At 32.6% G+C, this 21,090-nt stretch overlaps 2 protein-coding genes across 3 annotated transcripts; one reads left to right on the top strand and one right to left on the bottom strand.

Moving 5' to 3' along the window:
- The first annotated feature begins 450 nt into the window (after positions 1–450).
- On the top strand, positions 451–7,518 carry LOC126771389 (probable glutamate receptor). Its single transcript, XM_050491253.1, has 11 exons — positions 451–589; positions 778–916; positions 1,214–1,359; positions 2,299–2,500; positions 2,946–3,116; positions 3,877–4,085; positions 4,579–4,790; positions 5,724–5,875; positions 6,667–6,786; positions 6,921–7,087; positions 7,432–7,518. Exons 1-11 carry the CDS (start codon positions 451–453, stop codon positions 7,509–7,511), a joined length of 1,737 nt encoding a protein of 578 aa, XP_050347210.1. The 3' UTR covers positions 7,512–7,518.
- A 3,817-nt stretch (positions 7,519–11,335) lies between these two features.
- LOC126771025 (acyl-CoA Delta-9 desaturase) lies at positions 11,336–19,828 on the bottom strand. 2 transcript variants are annotated; one of them, XM_050490672.1, is made up of 7 exons: positions 19,759–19,828; positions 14,894–15,060; positions 13,539–13,669; positions 13,242–13,447; positions 12,822–13,007; positions 12,196–12,302; positions 11,336–11,558 (listed from the first exon to the last, which is right to left on the bottom strand). In XM_050490672.1, the coding sequence occupies exons 2-7, from the start codon at positions 15,045–15,047 to the stop codon at positions 11,365–11,367; spliced, it is 978 nt and encodes a 325-aa protein (XP_050346629.1). In that variant the 5' UTR covers positions 15,048–15,060; positions 19,759–19,828; the 3' UTR covers positions 11,336–11,364. The 2 variants fall into 2 exon arrangements, with proteins under 2 accessions (XP_050346629.1, XP_050346628.1); XM_050490671.1 differs by lacking the exon at positions 19,759–19,828 and adding an exon at positions 15,797–15,953.
- Positions 19,829–21,090: the final 1,262 nt, after the last annotated feature.

Here is a 21,090-nt window from a genome sequence, read left to right as displayed (position 1 = left end):
TGCTGAGTCAATTTTGTTACGAAAACGGTGTCTTAAAAATTCTAAATACAGCACTCAACAGTCATTTGGTAAAAACGTCTAGTCTAGTCTTGATGGTATGCTTATTCGTAGTAGCAGCTCCGTATTTGGGGATTTGTCTTAATCTAACGTTCAACGTACTTTTTTTACACTTAATAGGCAATTGTTTGACCGTTTACTTGCCTGATCTTAAGCATCGACACGGTCTAGTTGTAAATGTAGCACGATTGCCTTAAAGAAACCTGTTCACTCTGGATTTAAAGACACCAACGTATAGAAGTGTAAAGCAGTACTGTACTCTGTACTGCTTTTCACTTCTAGCAGTGCTTTATTTAGCTACCACTTACTACAATGATAAAAAAGACTGTTAACGCATATGAGTACACATATTTTGTTTACAGAATGTAATTGGGGAATACAACGTTTGGTTAAATGTCTTGGCATAAATGGAATAGCTTCAGCTTTAAATATACAGGAGAAAGCAAGGCTACAAATACATGTCGGTATTGTGATTTTTCAAAGCACTCTCCGAACGAATTCTACAAACAAATTCATAACAACACTCAACCAGGTACAATACTGATTTTTATACTATAATTAAGACATTATTTAGATTTAAACTTTTTTTGAAATAAAGTTAATTTGAATAACTTAAGCTATTTATTTACATTTACTATGTTTTTGAAATTACAGGTAAATGTTTTTTTATGTGATATTTAATTTATTTAAAATGCATACATATATTTTGTAAGATTACAGAATTCAATATGAATGAAGCGCATTTCGATTGGTTAATTATAGCCAAATCAATTGAAGATTTTAAAACTTTAAGTGAATCGTTAAACGCAACTAATGTGCGATTTGATCAGAATATTGTTGTTACTTTTCCTGGTCATGGGTGGCGAAAGATACGAAATCTGGGTCTTTGTGACCATAACTTTAATTATAATAAAAATAAAATGAGCAAAATTCATAGATCGCAGAAGTTGGATAGTAAATGTCAAATAGGCTCTCGCCAATCTTTTAATTATGATTATATAAATTGTAATCGAACCAAGTATGAAATCAGTTATTTTCGAAGCACAAGTACATTTACAAATATCGCAAGATATAGGAAATTCAAAATGCGTGAGAGGGCGGAGATAGAAGTACCTCTATGGAGATCGAGTATTCTAAATTATAATTTTTCGAGAAGATTTCGAGTAATAAAAACCGAGCTATTTTTGACTAGTTACAAAGAGATCCAAAATCAAATGAATTTACATAATGCGAATTTGAACATTTATGTTATTCAAGTTTTTAAAATGCGATTGAATTCAACTCTATTCGTTGCTATGTTAGGTAAGTAGTTTTATGTTTTATGTTTTGGTAGGGCTTTGTGCAAGCTCGTCTGGGTAGGTACCACCCACTCATCAGATATTCTACCGCAAAACAGCAATACTTGATATTGTTGTGTTCCGGTTTGAAGGGTGAGTGAGCCAGTGTAATTACAGGCACAAGGGACATAAAATCTTAGTTCCCAAGGTTGGTGGCGCATTGGCTATAAGCGATGGTTGACATTTCTTACAATGCCAATGTCTAAGGGCGTTTGGTGACCACTTACCATCAGGTGGCCCATATGCTCGTCCACCTTCCTATTCTATAAAAAAAAAAAAAGTCTAATCATTTTCAAATAAAGACGGCACTTAATATTGTGATAGGAATCGTTTTTATAAGTCGGGTGATATGTTACACTTTTAGTAATATTTTAAGTTCTATTCTGTATTTTGTTTACAGACAACAACATTTCTAACAATATTTCTAGATTGAAAATATAATGATTCTAAGGGAGTAATAATCATGTAAAATAAATAGATATATACAACTAGATAGTCAATATTTTTAATTAAAATAATATACTAATTTGGTTTTAATTATCTTGATTTATACTCTATTAAGCAAAATTGATAATCATTTTTTGTTTTTGTATGGATAAATCCAGTTGAAAGTTAAACATTAAATAGTGTATGTGAACTACATTATAATTTTAAGTCAGATTAGAGACAACTGATCAAAAACAAAATATTCTCGATAGAAAAAAGTCACGAAATATCCACTAATTTTCTGATTTATACTTTTATTTACTTTACTATAGTTTATCGAGATTATTAAGCAAAAAAATATGACAGCGTTCTGAATAAATATCAATTTTAATTTACGTAGGGAACCCTAAATACTCAGCCGCAATTATCTGCTTTTGTCATTTTATTACCATACAGATTGTATCTTAAAAATTTATAGGAGAATGGAATCAAGATCAATCGATGAGCTCCTTAAGCGCTCCTTATCCAGTTGAGGCTCGGAATCTTATGGGCGAGGTGTTAATAGTTGGCAGGTGTAATTCTTCTATCGACGGGACAACTTTACCTGATGAAGAAACTTCTTCAACGCCAGATTTATTAGACAACGTTTTGGACTTTTTGACGAAACGATTGAATGCTACGTAATGTTTATTTATGTATTAGTAGCATAGTTCTGCCTTTGCACTAGAATTAAGATTTTTTAGTCCTTTGTTTGTTATAAAGTACTTAATTAGCATAGGGATAATAGAAATTTAGTTTCGTGTAAGTAGTGTTATTATCCATTATAGCTTTAATTCTCATGCATTGGAGTAACATGGTGGAATATGCTCGGAACCTTCTTAAAAAGGAGAGGAGGCACAGCAGTGAGACATTCACAAGCCGTTACCGTGCTTGTATTAATTTTACGAGTTAATATTTTATAAGTAAAAGTAATATCTATTTATTAATTAAATCCAAAATAAAATAAAAACAAAATATTTATAGTTTAATATCGATATATGTATAATTATTACGTAATATTGTAATGTGCTATAAATATAAACCATCTTATGCGCTTAATCTAATTGATTAATCTTACAATATTAGATCATTATCTCGATACTATGGTAAACTGGGTTACCGGACATATGAAGGCGCTTGGACTGGACTTCTCGGGGCTTTGATGGAACATTCGGTAGATATAGCCCTCGAGCCAGTAACTGCTGTAACCTCACGTCAATCTGATATGGATTTTATATTTCCCATTACAAGAACAATGTAAGTAATATATGAACGAATGTTATTTTCCATAGCTTACGCTCCTGTTTTAGTCAATGTTACGACTACGTTAAAGTTGGTTCAGGAACTAATTGCAATGATTAAAGCATTAAATTAAGTATTGACACAATTATGTTTTAATCAATCATATTTAACAAATATATTTATTATAAAGCCGGATAGGTCAGTGGATGGGTCCACTCATTAGTCATTCTTCTTAACTTGACTGCCTCGTTGGTCTAGTGGCTAGATATAATGCCGCAGAACCCGAGGTTCTGGATTCAAATCCCTGTTTGAGCTAATAAAAAAGTTAACAACAAAACTTTGTATTGCCTTGAATGGTAACTGAGCCAGTGTAAATACATGAAACATAACATCTTAAGTTGGTCACTTAAGATAAGCAAAATTAATCATTTAACTTTCTCAAAAAAAAAAAAATGTTTTTTGATAAGTCGTTCCTCAAACATCGTGTGTGATAAGTTATTATTGGTTTATTTGTAGAGGTGCGGTGATTAGGTAATAATATCCTGGGTCATTTTTCACACACGGCCATCTGATCCCAAATTAAACTTGTACAAAGCTTGTGCTATGGAAACCAGACAACTGATATACTACATATACTACTTTTCTTTTGTAAATACATACTAATATATAGATAATTACACCCAGACTCAGGACAAACAGACATGTTCATGCACACAAATGTCTGTCCTGGGTGGGAATCGAATCCCTAAATGTTTTATATTTTGTAATTGTCCAGGTGCAACATATACATTCGTCACCAGGAAACGTCTGCTGTCCGAGATATTTTCTTAGCTCCATTCAGCCCTCAACTAATAGCCTGTGTGGTTTGTGTGGCGTTCTTAGCTTCCATAACAATGATAATTATAAGCAAAACATGTCTTAAAGCCAGATGTATGAGCTTTACTGATGTTATAATTTGGTCCATGGGTATTATTTGTCAACAAGGTAAATTATATGATTAGATTATTTTAAATATAGAATTTTTATTTACTTGTTTCGTATAATACATACATAAAACAATAAAATACCGTTCACAAAATTACTTTTTTCTTTTTTACAAATTTTTAATAGCCAGTATGTAATACAGGCCCAATTCGTCCGTAGAACGCACCTACAAACTCGAGTTTTTCGTGTCCACAAGTAAGGGAACAATGAAAATAATGTTGAATTGAAAATAAAAATATCTATATTTTAATAAAAACAGTTCTTCAGAAGGCAGATTCATTTGCTTGATATTATTATATGATATGGATTTTGGATTATTATGATTATGGGATATTATTATGATACTCGTATATGGGATTAAAAAATATGACGTTAGCCTTAAATATATGTCGACAATGTTTTTTAAAGGACAGTTAAATATTATTACGTAAAATATATTTTCAGATGTTTTTGTAAATTGAATTTATTGAAAAACAAATTACTGTTTTTTCAGGTAGTTCTTGGAGACCGTGTAATGCAGCGGCAAGTGTTGTATTAATAGTTAGTTTATTATTCGCATTGGTAATATATAATGCATACGCTGCATTTATAACTTCAGTTCTTTCGGTACGCGTTGCTAATGTAGGGTCATTAGCAGATGTACTGCAGTCATCTAACATAAAAATTGGATATGTTAGAAATGGAGCAGACCAAATGTATTTAATGGTATGTGAGAATAATTTAATGTATTTATAAATAAAAGATATAGATAAGAGAATAACGGGACAGATTAATTATTATATTGATCACGCAATCACAATATAACTTTAATTTGCACTGACTATAAATTATGAAACGAAAATAAAGTTTCATGATCTGTGGCGATCAGTTACCGATAATCCACGTTGAATAGTCTCGGCCTATCAGAACGCGTGTAGCAATGACAAGCCGCGTCAATGTCATGCTGCCAGTATTGATATTTTTTATTTGAAATACATTGGTAGACTGGCAAATGGACCACCTGATAGTAAGTGGTTACCACTGCCCATACAACGTGGCGATGTAAAAAATATGACGTATTGTCGATGTAAGGGACATCGACAATGCGCCACCAACCGGGAACTATGATATTATGTCCCTTGTACTCACGAACTCATCAAATCCGAATACAACAAAACAGTATTATTGTTTGCAAGTAGATTATGTGATGAGTGTGTGGTACTAAGAGCACAAATGTACATACAGTTCAATTGCTATTTAAAAAAAAAAACTGCTGTAAAAAAACAATCAGATGTATAATTTATAAATTTTACTAAATGTAATGTTTCTTGAAAATACGTACGAAAATATAATGATCGAAACAAGGTTACCACAAACAATAAAAACGTTAAGTTTTATACTTCAGATTTATTTATTGGTATTCTTTATTTATTATTTAATTTTATTTAAAGATATACGAAAAGCCATCAACATATTCACAAAATTAACTACAAAAAATACGCCAATAGATACGTACAGTGTTATACATCATTATAAGCATAAAAACAATACGATTGAAACTACACTAATAAACAATACAATTAAAAAGCTCATTACGTCATCATCATCATCATGAGAACCATATTTTTTTAAGCCCTGTTATTTTATTTTTAATTTTAGTCGACAAAAGATGTACAGCTTAACGCATTCTATATTCGTGGTTACTCTGAAGCCGAGAATCTAGTGTCGTCCACCGAGGAAGGTCTAGTTCGTGCAGCCATACAAGATTACGCATTTTTCTCAGGCCAGCGGGCTGCTCGGACTACTATTAGGTACTTTTATGAATATTTATTCATTTGTGTTCTCTATGTTAACCAAATATCTGATGGGTAGGTACCACCCACTCATCAGATATTCTACCGCAAAACAGCAATACTTGATATTGTTGTGTTCCGGTTTGAAGGGTGAGTGAGCTAGTGTAATTACAGGCACAAGGGACATAAAATCTTAGTTCCCAAGGTTGGTGGCGCATTGGCTATAAGCGATGGTTGACATTTCTTACAATGCCAATGTCTAAGGGCGTTTGGTGACCACTTACCATCAGGTGGCCCATATGCTCGTCCACCTTCCTATTCTATAAAAAAAAAAAAAAAACAAATTATCACATCGATACCTCCAACGTAAGTTATTGTAAGCCACAAAATAGCATTTTTATATTGTTATATTACTCCTTCACATTGGTGCATAGGATCAAGACCTATTTCGATTGGCTAAATTTAAGCAGTTATGATTATGCACACATTTGCATTCATATGCACAAAACTTGTAAATTACAAAAATGACTTATAGATACAACATTGTATGAAAGAAAGTTTAGCGTAAATATGTATTGTAAGATGACATACAACAATTTACGTCGTAGTAAAAATATAAAAATATTATAATTTGTACATACAAAATACACATCTACACATCTTTGGTGTGGTTTATTCTGGTTAGACGGGCCAAACAAGACACTTTTGATTGAGTAATCCCCCATGATCGCATGATGATTGATCGAATGTTATTGAATCTAAATTGATTGATTTTGTGAAATTAATGTAAAATATTATTATATTTATAGGTCTTTGAGCCAAGCGCGAGGTCGTTGTGCACTACGTGAGCTGCCAGTATTATCTACGCGTGCGCAGGTGGCTTTTCCTCTTCCTAGTGGATCACCATATGCAAGGCCTGTGCTTATTAGGTATAAGTTATTTTTAATGTCACGTAGTTAGTTAAAACACTTAGTTTGAAAAAAAAAATCTGATGATATTTGTGACATCATGGAACTTCGTTATTAATTTACAATTATTAAATATTATACAATTGAATTTTCAGTTTGCTACAATTAAGAAGTGGAGGTATTCTAGCACGGCTCGAGGCTGCTTTGGAACCGAGCATGCCCAAGTGCGAACCATCTTCAGGTTTTGCTTCCGCCCGCGCTGCAGACGTTAAGACAGCGCTCTTAGTCATACTCACAGGATACGTTGCAGCGATTCTTATAGGTAAGCTTCCATTACCACTTGTCGAATGAAAAATAAGCATGGCTCGATGATTCTATAATATTATATGAGCCCCTTAGGTTAGGTCAGTAATATATATTGTATAACCACTCAGGTTATTAATATATATATATATATACATTGTATATGGCTGTTTGTATATACGTACTATGTTAAATTAAAAAAGAACAGTTAAAAGTACTCCCTTCATTTCGATATATTATTAAAAAACCATATAATATGCTTAGTGTTGAATTCTGACATTACTACTCTTAAATACTATTTTCGAAGTTGCTCATTGTCATATTTAGTTTGTCATTGTCGTATTACTGAATATTCATTTCTAGGTGCCGCTGAATATTCGTGGAAAAATCGAATGGAATTAAAACGACACTTGAAGAAACGGTGGCGACGCGTTTTTTGTTAAATCACCGTATTTTTGGGTGAATTAAAGAACGATTCATTTAGGTTAAATTTATTTAATAATAACTGATATTTAAGTATAAAATAATAATACTAATTTTAGTATACATAACATGCTATCTATTTTATTAGCAATGAACTATAATTGCACATAAATAACACATTTATTTTAACAAATCTTCATGAAATTATAAAAATATTGCTTTTCAGCATTGTTATTGTTAATTGGCACGAAATCAATAAAAATAATGATTGTTTGCTTTAACTCTTATGTCATCTGTTATTTTTGTGTTGTGTTCTTGTTATGTTGTGCAATTATAGTATTAAATAAATAACAAGTAATCTAACCAAGCTAAGCAAAAGGACCTGGCGATGCAGCCTTGTGTTATATTACACGAACCATTTGGAGCCACTTTTGAGCACGTAATGACTGAAAATCTATTTAGCATAAATATTCCCCGTAGATTAATTAGAATCCCAAATTTTATAAATACAGCTCCAACAGTTATTATAATATTAAGGTCTCAAGAGGATACACAACGTTTGTTCTTTTCACGCATCGCTCGTGATGCAATTATGATTTTTGTGTTTGCAATGCGCTCTGATATTTCTACCGTACAAGAAAATGTATAAAATAACACAAAAACAAAACTACACAGCGTAACGCGGGAAAAGAGATTAATTTAACAGATCACTTTTGAATGATAAATAATAATAATTTCCTTATAAAAAATAGTGATATCCTATCAATATATGATAATACATAATATGTAACACGTCTGTAAAAAAATGTATTTATAAAATATGATGAAATAGGATTTCATAACGTACTATTTTGAATGTCAAATATTTTTAATTGCCGAATTAATCCTATATTTCTTTTCTGACTGGTATGTCAATTTTTGTCCAAGAAAGAAAGAATAAAACGATGTTATCTGTAATAACAACTATAAAGAATTAAATATATCTCACATTTTCGTTTCATATTGACGATATACGCATTAATTCAAAAAAAATTTTTTTTGATGTTTCTGTTTTGGTTAAATAAAAAAAGGGCGCCCTTTTTCTTGTCCAAATGGCGGCAGAGTAGTGGACTACGTGTTGAGTTCTTATATTCGAAAGGCTCCAATTCTATTCTTGTAGTTTTAACTTCGAAATTACAATATAGTCAGTTTTTAGTTACATGCAGCAAAATTATTGCGACCGACACTTGGTTCATTAAGTACTAAGTATTCATTAATTGGACCTGTTCATTATTTTGTTTTCTCTTAATAAACAACTATTTATATACTATATATGTCAGAGATAATAAATTTAAACAGGTATACGACGTCACTTATTTTATTAGAATAGCAACACCACACAAGGTGATTGACATCTTATGAGGTACTGGTCGGTTGTCAGACGTCAAGTTGTAAAAAATATAAGGGTGTCTTTTATTGTACTGCCGAATAATGGAAATATAAAATATAATGTAGTATATGTAGTATATGTATGTAATAAAGTGTAACAGTCAGTAACACTTCTGATGGTTGTCCGAGCGACCCCCTTGGTATCTTGCTCTCAGGATAGCGCCAGTGCCGGACGTACCCACTGACTAATTTAATAAAATCAACACATTGGACGACAATGGCGGCCATTTACATAGCAATCGATTTGAATCCGCGACATCAGAAGTGGGATATAAATCTCATGTGTTCTGATACGCTTAGCTTCCTGAATTACAGCGTTGGATATGCAAATTAAATCAAAGCAGTTACGATTTTTTTATTACGATTGTTTACGAACAATAAGGATTATAATATATAAAAAAGTAAGGATAATAATAAGGATTATAATACAAATAGGATATTCAAAGCTGACTGCTAATCTTCGCTAGTCGGAGTTGCACTCGAAGAAGGAGAAGTTACGATTTATTTTAGTACCCTACGAAAATATTATAATTTATTTATGTTTGCTGGGAGGGCTTACTCTACTTCACCTGATGGTAAGTGGTAGTAGAGTCCAAACGTGACGACGGCCAGTTCAGTCGGGAAGAATGTTCTGCACTAGCCGCCTAGTGCTATATATGGTGCATATTGTTAGCTTGATAAAATAATCGTACTGTAATTTCAAATAACTATTGAGCATTTTGTAAAGAATAGCCGTGCCCATCAAAATAAGTCTGCATTGTGAAAAGAATTTAATAAGTTATAATTTATATTATTGTCATATTTACTACAAAACGTGATTTTTGCTTGTTTATTTTTTATATTGTATATTTAAATATTTCGTACTTTTATTATTTAGTAGCTCTATTTTGACTACCGGTTCCGAAAAATATTATATTATGATTAGTCAGTTGAGTACTAGCAAGAAGCTCGCATTGTTTGGTTTTTTAAAAAGAGGAACGGTAATTTTTGAGTTGTGAAACAAATTGTATTACCACTGTAGATAATATTGAGTTATATTAAAATAATAAAACTGTTAAGACGGAGAAGAATGGTTGAATTTTAATACCTTCGAAATTAAGAAAGTTTACAATATAATGGTGTATCTGTCAGTAGCGCGTGTGATCGTTTGTCGAGCGACTCCCTTGGTCTCTTGCTCTCAGGACAGCGGTAGCGCCCGACGTGCGCACTGACTAATTTTATAAAATCAACATATTGGACGACAATGGCGGCATTTATATAGCAATCGATTAGAATCCGCGACATATATATATGATTGGATTATCTTTGTGAGTTAACGTTTAGGTTATGCTCTTAAGATATTTGTGAATATACTTAATATATACTATTTAAGTATTAGAGCACGTTATTAGTTGTCTCATAATATATAAACTAAAATATTATAGCAGCCTTATATTAAATATACAAGCGGTAATATTGTGTATTTGGATATTCGAATATCCACAATATCGGTATATATTCTGTACACTGTATATCCGATATCGTTGTAGACGTCAATTGTCAAAGGAAGTAAGCTCGAACGCAAATAGGAATAATACTGATGTAATAAAAATTGTGTAATCATTTTTGAGTTGACATACGATGGTTTTTTTTATAGCTATTTAATTAAAGATATTTTTTGTGACATATCAAACTCATATATTGATGTATTTAAAAATATCGATATATCGGCAATCTGATATTTTTAAAAATATCACCAACCCGAAACGCGAATCGTATTTATCTAATATTTATACTCAAATAGCTGTACCGGTGACATATCCATTTTAACAAGCTCATTCAACAATACAAAACTAAAAATAATTATGTTATATTGGATAAAACCGAACGTTAAAAACAGTAAAATCTGATTTTATCTAGTATCTTATTCGGTATCAGAGTACCATAAATTCAATCCAATATATTATTATTGAAAAATACAGATACTATATCTGATATTTAAAAACCGATACACAGATACGATACAATACAGCTTGAAGGCGATATTACCCATGCCTTCAATTAACTACCACAAACCTCCATGATATTTTACATTTTAACTTAGTGTAAGTTGGAGTTTGTTTTCTAAGTGTTTCTAAGTTTCGCAGTTCTTGGTATTGTTGTGTCCAGTTTATTTGCAGGCATGAGGGACATAACATCTTAGTTTCCAAGGTTGGTGGCGCATTGGCGATGTCAGCGATGGTTAACATTTCATACAATGCCAATGTCTCTGGGCGTTGGTGACCATTTACCATCAGGTAGTCCATATGCTCGTCCGCCTACCTATATAATAAAAAAAAAAGAAAAAAGTGAAGTATTTTGCTTTCATTGACCAAATAAGTTTTCACAAATAAATTTAAATGCTAAGGTATATTTAATTTATATAAATAAAAATAGCTTATATAATTTACTTAATTTAATAGTAATTTAATTTAATAAAAAATGATCTTCTGGTAAATTTTGTTTACTAACAGAATCTTCCAAGCACTTTTTTAACGGTCGCTTTGTTCTTGCAAACTCCGCTAGTGCCTTCTGTAATGTTTTTGGTTCCATTGTTGAAAGTTGTGTAGCTAAGCCAAGTGCTGCGAACACGCGTATGAAAGCTGTTGTACATCCAGAACCTAAAAATAAAACAATCTTGGACCTTAGTGTAATAGTGCAAAGACATACATTAAAAATATAACACCTCATCTAATTGCCTGACAGGCGGGTTGGCTCATTTTTCGCCCAGAATATTGGAATTGTGATTCAAAGGGGAAATGCCGCTAACATTTATGATACCATTACAAGTGGTCATAAATCGTGCAGTAGCTATTTTTAATTTTTATCTGTATTCTTTTAAGGCATTAATGTAATAGCTCTTATAATTAAAAATATAGCTTAATATAAAACCTTAGTAAAACAATTTAGTATAATACGTAAATATCGTGTTTGAATACTACCACAAAAAGTCACATGAAATGAACATATTTAAATTAAAGATAACATAACTCGGTTGAGGCACTAACAATGCCTTTTTTAACGCTAGAAAAACGCATTACGCGTTTCCCCCACGGCAACAATGGGACGTATGTGGGACTCGCCGGTTGTCTAAGGCGATGGGGCAGCGCCCCGAACATCGGAATACCAACTAAAAAACCAGCAGTGCCCTATCCATCTTAAGAGGAGCACCAGGGGATCGCTTGCCTTGCCTGCGCTTAATTTAAGAAAAGATCTTTAAATTTTCAGATATTGATTATTGATTTTGCATGGTCTCACCGTAGGTTCCGTATTCCCCTGATTTGTAATCGTGGGGATAAATATAATGATATTCAGGCCAGAAGGTCTTATTTAGTATGAACACTGTGTTTGAGTCCGGTGGGTACCTGAAAAGAAAACATTTAGTATATTTGTATATTTTTTAGGCTTTTTTAGGATTTTTTTTACAATTAATAGGCCAGCGTTTGATCGTTGACTTGCCTGATGTTAAGCATCGACACGGTCTAAGATGTAGCACGCTTGCCTATAAGAAATCTGTTTACTCTGGATTTGAAGACACCAACATTGTACTTATCAGGAAATACGGACTCAGGCAAAGCATTCCATAGTTTCGCAGTGCGAATGATGAATATAGATTCAAAGCGCTTCGTACGTAGGCGGGGAATTTCCACTATGTACCTATGGCGCTTTGGTCGCGTTTGCCTGGTATATAGTAAATATATCCTTCACTATATACTTATATAGTGAAGGGTATCAATTGAATAAGATATTCAATAATCAAAAAGAAAATTGAATATTAACGTTTTTTTTCCTTACCGGGTAATTTTGTTTTTTGTAAGAATTAACAAGGTAAGTTAAAAGTTATAATACGTAATATGTTAAAGATAGTACAAAATTTATCTTACTTTTCGCCTTCTTTTAGTCCCCAGAGGCAAACACCGCTTTCCAATAGCCAACAGGCGTGTAGCAAGAGTGCATATCGGAGGAAGACTATCACGAATACTGTGCTCAAAACTGTCTCATGCCAGTATTCTAGCGGCGCGTTCACAGGGAGCAGTAGAAATAAGATACCATATAGAATCCAATAAAATCTGAAATTAATTAATTGTTATAGCATATGATGTTGTGCTTGACTGTTAATCTTTGTTCTAAATTTAATTGACGGTAAATAATGTGTACTCTTTTTAATATATCTCACAAGATGTTTTTATTATTCTTATTTGGTTGTACCAAAGTTGTATGTTTGGCGTGAAGATAGCGGACTACTTGCGACTCATTTTTATATATTTATCCAGCGTTCGAATTGATATAAACAACCTATTCACCGTTTTTGGAACATTACAACTGAGTCTTCTTCAAGATCTGACATATCAATAGAGTTTTTCAATGCGTTTCCGTATTGGCTATTTGATCTTATTCTTGTAGCAAAATGTGCGTGAAGAAATCCCTTTGTTGTATCATAGGGATCTGCATCTGTCTTAAAGTAGGCATGATGAAATCTATGATTTTGTACCCAATCGTATATTGGACCCTGTAAAGTAAAAACGTATTGTTAACAACTGAAAATATAGAAATACAGAAAGGATATATTTAAAATAAGTTAATGACATTTATGAACTTACTAGTCCGGCCATAGTTTGACAAATCATGAGAACGATTCGAAGCTCTAGGCTGGCTTTATACGTCTGATGAGCCCATAGTCTATGAGCACCCGCCGTTACACCTAATATAGCTATCAGAGTCAGTAATATCACTGAAAATAAAAATCATAGTTTTTAAGTTATTTTTGACTATGCTTTATATAATAATAATAAATAATGTCCTCCAGACCGATTTCGGCCACGGCGGCCAATCTCAAGAGAGATTAGTCAACTACGCAGGAGATATTACAGTGCACAAGTGTGTGCGCAAATACAGGTGCACTCTTTATTCCGTAACTCTCATAATCCGACGGGACGGCAATCCGATACGACCGGAAAGAGTTCAGGTCAACCGGAGGTCCTAGGTTCAATTCCCAGGGGGGCCAATAAAAAGTTATTGGGTTTTTCTGTCAGAAAATTCTCAGTAGGAGCCCGATGTCTAGAAGTTGGAAGTGTGCACACTCTCGTGCCTCGGAAAGCACGTTAGTTTTATATATTACTATAATAAACTATACGGTTATAATATTCTACGAAAGTTATATGTTAGATCGAGGTTTTGGCTCTCTCTAGAGTATATGATTTCTTTATGTTTATAGGATGACAAGATAGACAGACAAAGTATTTTATTAAAATAAAATGTTTTTATTTCAAAGTCCTTGTAAATATTATTGTTAAATCGACATAATATTTCTATAGCATCTATCCTTCGATCAATAATACAAATATGGTTTTTTTTTATAGAATAGGAAGGTGGACGAGCAAATGGGCCACCTGATGGTAAGTGGTCACCAAATGCCCTTAGACATTGGCATTGTAAGAAATGTCAACCATCGCTTATAGCCAATGCGCCACAAACCTTGGGAACTAAGATTTTATGTCCCTTGTGCCTGTAATTACACTGGCTCACTCACCCTTCAAACCGGAACACAACAATATCAAGTATTGCTGTTTTGCGGTAGAATATCTGATGAGTGGGTGGTACCTACCCAGACGAGCGTGCACAAAGCCCTACCACCAGTATTATAGTATTATATGTGTTTTGTAGTATTGCTGATCGAAATATCTATCAGACTTAAAAATCTATAGTTAAAGTACATATTTTTTGTAAATAAAAATGTAATTGATCTCAATTAAATTGCTTCCATTGCATCGTGGGAATAGTTTTGTATTCCACCGTCAAGAGATAATAAACAAGTGAAACTTTGATTACGCATTAAGTATGAACTCTCTGTATTAGATCGTATTATTAATGTTACTGGCATGTTATATAAAACACTTTAGTAGACTTATATAATATAGATAACATAAATTTGTTAAGATATTAAAAACGTACTCACAGAAAAAGATTGTCAATAACTTCGCTTCAAAGATGAATACCCAAATGCCATATAAAGATAAAAGATGTATGTGTATGAAAAAAAGTACTGACGGCCAATTGGGTTCTTTGGCTTTACTCAGCTTCGACAAGTCCTCTGTTGGAGTTGCAGTCATTGTTGCACTGTATCTGAAACATTTCCAAAAAGGAAATAATATTAGCTGTATTATCATATCCTAATTAATATTCTTATACTGGGGGTAGAGCTTTGTGCAAGCTCGTCTGGGTAGATACCACCCACTCATCAGATATTAGAATATCTGATAACTTTTGTGTTCTGGTTTGAAGGGTGAGTGAGCCAGTGTAATTACGGGCACAAGGGACATAACATCTTAGTTCCCAAGGTTGGTGGCGCGCTGGTGATGTACGCGATGGTTAGCATTTCTTACAATGCCAATGTTTATGGGCGTTGGTGACCACTTATTATAAGGTGGCCCATATGCTCGTCCGCCTTCCTATTCTATAAAAAAATGCAAAAGTGAGTTCGTTTGTTACACTTAACGTCTTAACTATTCAACCGATCGTCATTAAATTATGCATGCACGTTGCCAGCGGTACAGAAAAAGACAAAGGGTAAGGGGTCTCCGGAATATTCATTATAAACAATTTATCGAATGAAAATTCTTCGATAACTTGCACTGATAATAGTAAAAACAACATATGCATAGGCAATCATATTTCTATAGTTAAAATGAAATAACCAAATGTATCACAATGTCACCTTCCATTAAAATTAATAGGCAGTTGATGCTTTTAATGACTGCGAAGGTATTTTGTACAATTACTTGTTATTAATTCTCGTGTAGGATAATTTGTAACAATAGGTAACAATAAACTGACTTTTGTATAATTAATTAGTACTTACATGTACGCGAAAGAAGCAAGTTTATATAAATTTACTCGTTAACACTATTTACTCGATTGTACTACATAATTCAAAGGAAAATTAATCAATAAATCTATTGAGTTATAAAACTTTGTCAAATACGAGTTTTAGGTAGACTGTCCGACTCGCGTGTGGCTGTATGCGACTGTAGCAGAGCACTAATTTGTCGTATCGCAATTGACTTACATGATACGTTGTATAGTTAGGTTGTCGTATTATATTAAAGTGTTGTATTGTATACGACGGTGGATCTTTTCTTTAGTGTGTTTTCGTTTATGCTGACAAATAAATGGATTTACGAAGAATTTCGTTATATATTTAACTAGTTACCTGTCTCGATTTCGTTTAGGAAAAATTAAGGTATCCATTACGGAAATAAATTATTTATGTAATTTATGGTCTATCCGTGTATACTATTGTGACTTATCTATAAATTACAAAGAAATGTTCTCGCAGATCTTCATGATTTTTGATTCTGTAGCATATTAATTTGGTGTTAATTTTATTTTATTTCTTATTACTAAATTTAATAAAATCGTATTTATCGTATTGTATCGTATTTGTAAAAAAAATATATAATTGTATGACATAAAACTTAGATGATATTCTCGTGGACAATCCGTGAGATACCTCTTTTCTAACAAAATAATCATACGAGTATAAGTTAGACTACGTGGTAAAACAATGTTCCGATGAATTAAGAACCTCTTATTTTTGAAGTCGGTTAAAACATTTTTAGTTAGCTTGCATTTTAATCCAGTCAATATTTAAAGTATGTATTATTTAACATAAAATTGATTGTATAGCAATTCGTAATGTGTTTGTAGAAAGTTGCTGAGTAATTATTATTTTTATTATATGGTTGTTTCTGACTTTAATATTGGAAAATCTTTTAATAAAACAATCTTTTGATTTGATGCTTGGGAATTTGGAAAGTTAAACATTGTCTACATATATTTCGTAACTATAATAATAATATTAACAAGCAGTCTACATAAAACGTTTATATCGTAATACGTACATATAACTCTAGAAATGGTTCATACGGCGCACGCCAGTAAAGTTCTCAGTCGGCATGATTTTTTACGACATTTTCAACAATGATCGTCATATCTCACCCAATTTACACAAAACCGTAATGAATTATAAAATTAATTCTTTTACATGAATCAGTCAGTCCGCTGGTGAAAACCGTATAAAAATCCATTCGGTAGTTTTTAAGTTTATCGCATTTAGACAGACAGATACGGCGACTTTGTTTTATAACATATAGTAATAACGTCCTCTGCAGTTTATTATTATTTTATATAATACATAGTTGATCTTGATTGCCTCGTTGGTCTAGTGGCTAGAGGCAGCAGACCGGGAGGTGCTGGGTTCAATTCCCAGGTCGGATCAATAAAAAAATATTGGGTGTTTCTATCAGAAAATTCTCAGTAGCAGCCCGGAGTCTGGAAGTTGGAAGTTTGTACACTCCCGTGCCTCAGAAAGCACGTAAGGCCGTTGGTCCTGCACCTACCTGAACTCTTTCCGGTTGTGTCGGATTGCCGTCCCATCGGAGTTATGAGAGTTAGGGAATAGAGAGTGCACCTGTGTTTGCGCACACACGTGTGCAATAAATATCTCCTGCGCAGTTGGCTAATCTCTCTTGAGATTGGCCGCCGTGGCCGAAATCGGTCTGTAGGACATTATTATTATTATTAGTTGATCTCGCAATGTTAGTATTATGTGGTTCTTAAAGTAATATATTAAATTTTAATATAATGAAAACGTTTTACTAATACTGAATAAAGTAAATTCAATTGACTCCGTGGTTTCGTGTAAGCAGCTACGTAATAAGTTACGTTAGGCATTCGGCAGATATGCTGATATGTGAATAATATAAATACATTATCGTAATATAAAATTCGATATTTGAAATTTGATGACTCAAATTGTTGCTAAGATAGATAAAAACTTAAGTCAACAAAGTTATTAAAGGTCCGAAAATGTTTTTAGGAACATATTTATATATCTACTTATTGTACAAGCGAATTTACTATGACACTACTGTCAGTAAAGTATGTTCTCTAGAAATTGAGGTTTTTAAAAAACTTTAACCAATAAAAAGACTACTATCGCCGTTATATTATCCTTGGCTGCGAGTTCAGTCACTGCTCAACGGGCAACGACACAGGAAATAAGCAAATCAAAATATTCCATAACTCTGAAGACATTCTAATTAGTTCAAACATTCTAGTTTTTTAAGATGTGGGTTGTGGGTGTGTAAGTCGGGATTACTTAATTCGATATGCATGAAGAGATGTAACCTAATCGCATTTTTGTCTTCTTTCTACGACTGTGACTTCAACGTTTTCGAAGATTTAGAACTTAATGTGACGTATTTCTCAAGTCCAGCCTACGTCGTCATACTTCAACGGAGAAAATGGATTTAAGGACTAAAGTACATTAATAATTTTAATGAAAATAGTCGTAACCTAAGCATATATTCCAATACACATTTACAGAAACATTTATAATCAGTTCGTTTGTTATTTTTAATTAAGGTAACACAATGAAAAATCGGTTGACAAACAGAAAAACAAAAAGGTCAATTACCTTTTTTATCGTTTTCTACTTATAAGTATATATTATTTAGGTGAATCATCAACCGAATCCTAGATTCGGTTGGAATAATCCACTGGTTTCTGAATATGTCATTCTGCCCCCTGGGCTGGTTTTCCCTAACGGCGTGTAATCTTTTACACGATATAAATATTTATGTATATTATATGTATGTAATTTTGTACCATTGTAAGAGCTACAGTTAAACAAATAAAAATCGAGGAGTTCTTTTGGGAGTCCTTTCTTCAACTATACCACAATGTTGGAACACGAAAGTTTTAAAACAAAATATTTATTTTTGCTTCAGAATTCACTATCATTTTTTAATTAGATAAAAGGCGAATTATGAACATTTGTAGTTATTTTGTTTTGATTACAATCTATAACTAAATTATAATAGTATTTTAATAACCTATTAAATCTATTAATATGCCTATTAAATCTATTAAAAATAAAGTTCGCATTAAATAAAATAGTTACTTGATTTTTGATAAAATAATTCCAAGTATACACCTTATTTAAATACAATTGCTTAATTAACCATTGCCCTTTTTTCTATAATGCGCGATGTTATCCGAAGGTCATTAAGAGTAAATATTGACAGTTTAAAAACATAACCTAAACTTTTACTAAAATTAAATACGATCGATACAATCAATACGAATATGACAAAAAATGATAAACTCTTATCAACAGATGAAAATGGGTGAAAAAAATCCTTTATCGTTTAAAAACCGCCACTTAATGCTTACTTAGGTGGGTACAGCCCACCCATATCCCTACCTAACTAAATTAATTTTAATTTGTTTTATGAAAATCAATAGGCCGTGTAGGGTATATGTTCCACTGCTGGGTAAAGAACTCTTTTTAAGGAGAATATTTGGAGCATATGTATATCTAACATATATAAACATATGATACTCCAAATGTGTATATATATATACACACACATATGCATAGTGCGGGTTATCTACAAACCATACATGTAGTAGAATATTACCAGATACTTACTGGTTCCCTTGGGATGTTTTCCTTCACCGCTGTACACGCAATTAATATTTTAAATTACTTACAAACTGAGAAATAATCATTATTTTTAAACATGTTATATGATACTAATAAAAAGTTGTATCTATTAATATAAATACTTATATATAACAAAAAATGACTAATAAAAAAGAAATAACATTTTATTATTTTCACATACCAATTTATTATCCTTGAATTGTATAAGTTATAAATATAATGATGTATAGTGCATTTAAATTAACCTTTTTGGCATTGAGTAATAATGTTACTATGTGATATTAAAATAAAATAAAAATCGATTGTCTTACCGGTCCCAGGCACCCGTCTAAGGCACCGTCGAACGCGTCCGCCTTTACTGTTTTTGTCTCTCGAATAGCAATACAATGACTGGTATAAAAGTCGTCAGTATTACCTATTCAATATTTATAAATTAAAATAAGGCAACATTTACACTGTAAGCAATTTTATAAGATAAATAAAGTTTGTTCACAGTCGATGTCAAATTTATTAAATTAATAAATAACATCGAAGAGTTTTTGGCGCTTCTGTATCATAATGTTAGTTTAATATCCTAAAATTTGCTAGGATAGTGAGTAATTGAATATTGTAAAGTAATTTGTTTTGACCATTATCTTCGTTTATTGTGATAATAGCATAAATCAAATATATTCAAAAGTTTATATATTCTTGATTAGTTTTATCCATGTAAAATTTTACTGTTCAATTGAATTTGAGATTTTCATCTAAGAAAATGTTCCGTAAGTGTTTTGAAAACATGGCACGATTTAAAAAAAAGGGACCAAAAGATAAATTAGAGAAAATTTTCACATTGTAGAAGATACCTCGAAGATACTTTCGCTTTCGCCTCGGACGGCTTACGACATCTATGACTAAAGGAAATATCATCAAAGTGTATGGCCTTATTTTGGATGATGTCTCGTTGGTCTAGTGGCTGCTGATCCGGAGGTTCTGGGTTCAATTCCCAGGTCGGGCCTATAAAAATTTATTATTCTTTCGAAAATTCTCAGTAGCAGCCTCAGAAGCAGCTCGGAGTTGAAAACGAGCGAGGGAATAGAAGTGCATCTATGTATGCGCACATACTTGTGCACTATATATATTCTGAACATAATAGGTAGGCAGACAAGCATATGGGTCAACTGATGGTAAGTGGTCACCAACGCCCATAGACATTAGAATTATAAGAAATGTTAGCCATCGCTTACTCATCGCCAATGCGCCACCAATTTTGGGAACTAAGATGTTATGTCCTTTGTGCTTGTAATTACACTGGCTCACTCACCCTTCAAACCGGAATACGACTATACCAAGTACTGCTGTTTTGCGGTAGAATATCTAATGAGTGGGTGGTACCTACCCAGACGAGCATGCACAGAGTCCTACCACCAGTAAATCACTCTTAAGATTGGCCGCCATGACCGAAATCGGTGAGGAGGACTTTACGCACTTCAACTTCCACTTCCAGTTCCAAGCTGTTCGTGATCGTACTAACAGAATTGTATGTACTTATATGTATGTACTAAAGAGATTTAAACCAAATGAAGTAAGAATTTGGTAGTCGAGTAATATTGTTATCATATAAAAATTGAATTGTAATTTATGCTTCGTACGTTTCCGTTAGT

Source organism: Nymphalis io, chromosome 10, assembly GCF_905147045.1.
Source record: "Nymphalis io chromosome 10, ilAglIoxx1.1, whole genome shotgun sequence".
NCBI classification, from domain to species: domain Eukaryota; kingdom Metazoa; phylum Arthropoda; class Insecta; order Lepidoptera; family Nymphalidae; genus Nymphalis; species Nymphalis io.
Note: the sequence above shows the minus strand (reverse complement) of the source record. Positions and strands in the feature narration are given on the sequence as shown.

Coding starts and splice junctions, on each gene's coding strand:
- LOC126771389 (XM_050491253.1), top strand. CDS start 451: ATGTCTTGGCATAAATGGAATAGCTTCAGCTTTAAATATACAGGAGAA. Junction 4,791..5,723: donor CAGACCAAATGTATTTAATG/GTATGTGAGAAT, acceptor TTTTAATTTTAG/TCGACAAAAGATGTACAGCT. Junction 7,088..7,431: donor CGTTGCAGCGATTCTTATAG/GTAAGCTTCCAT, acceptor ATTCATTTCTAG/GTGCCGCTGAATATTCGTGG.
- LOC126771025 (XM_050490672.1), bottom strand. CDS start 15,047: ATGACTGCAACTCCAACAGAGGACTTGTCGAAGCTGAGTAAAGCCAAA. Junction 13,448..13,538: donor GTCAAACTATGGCCGGACTA/GTAAGTTCATAA, acceptor TTTACTTTACAG/GGTCCAATATACGATTGGGT. Junction 12,303..12,821: donor GGACTAAAAGAAGGCGAAAA/GTAAGATAAATT, acceptor TTTTCTTTTCAG/GTACCCACCGGACTCAAACA.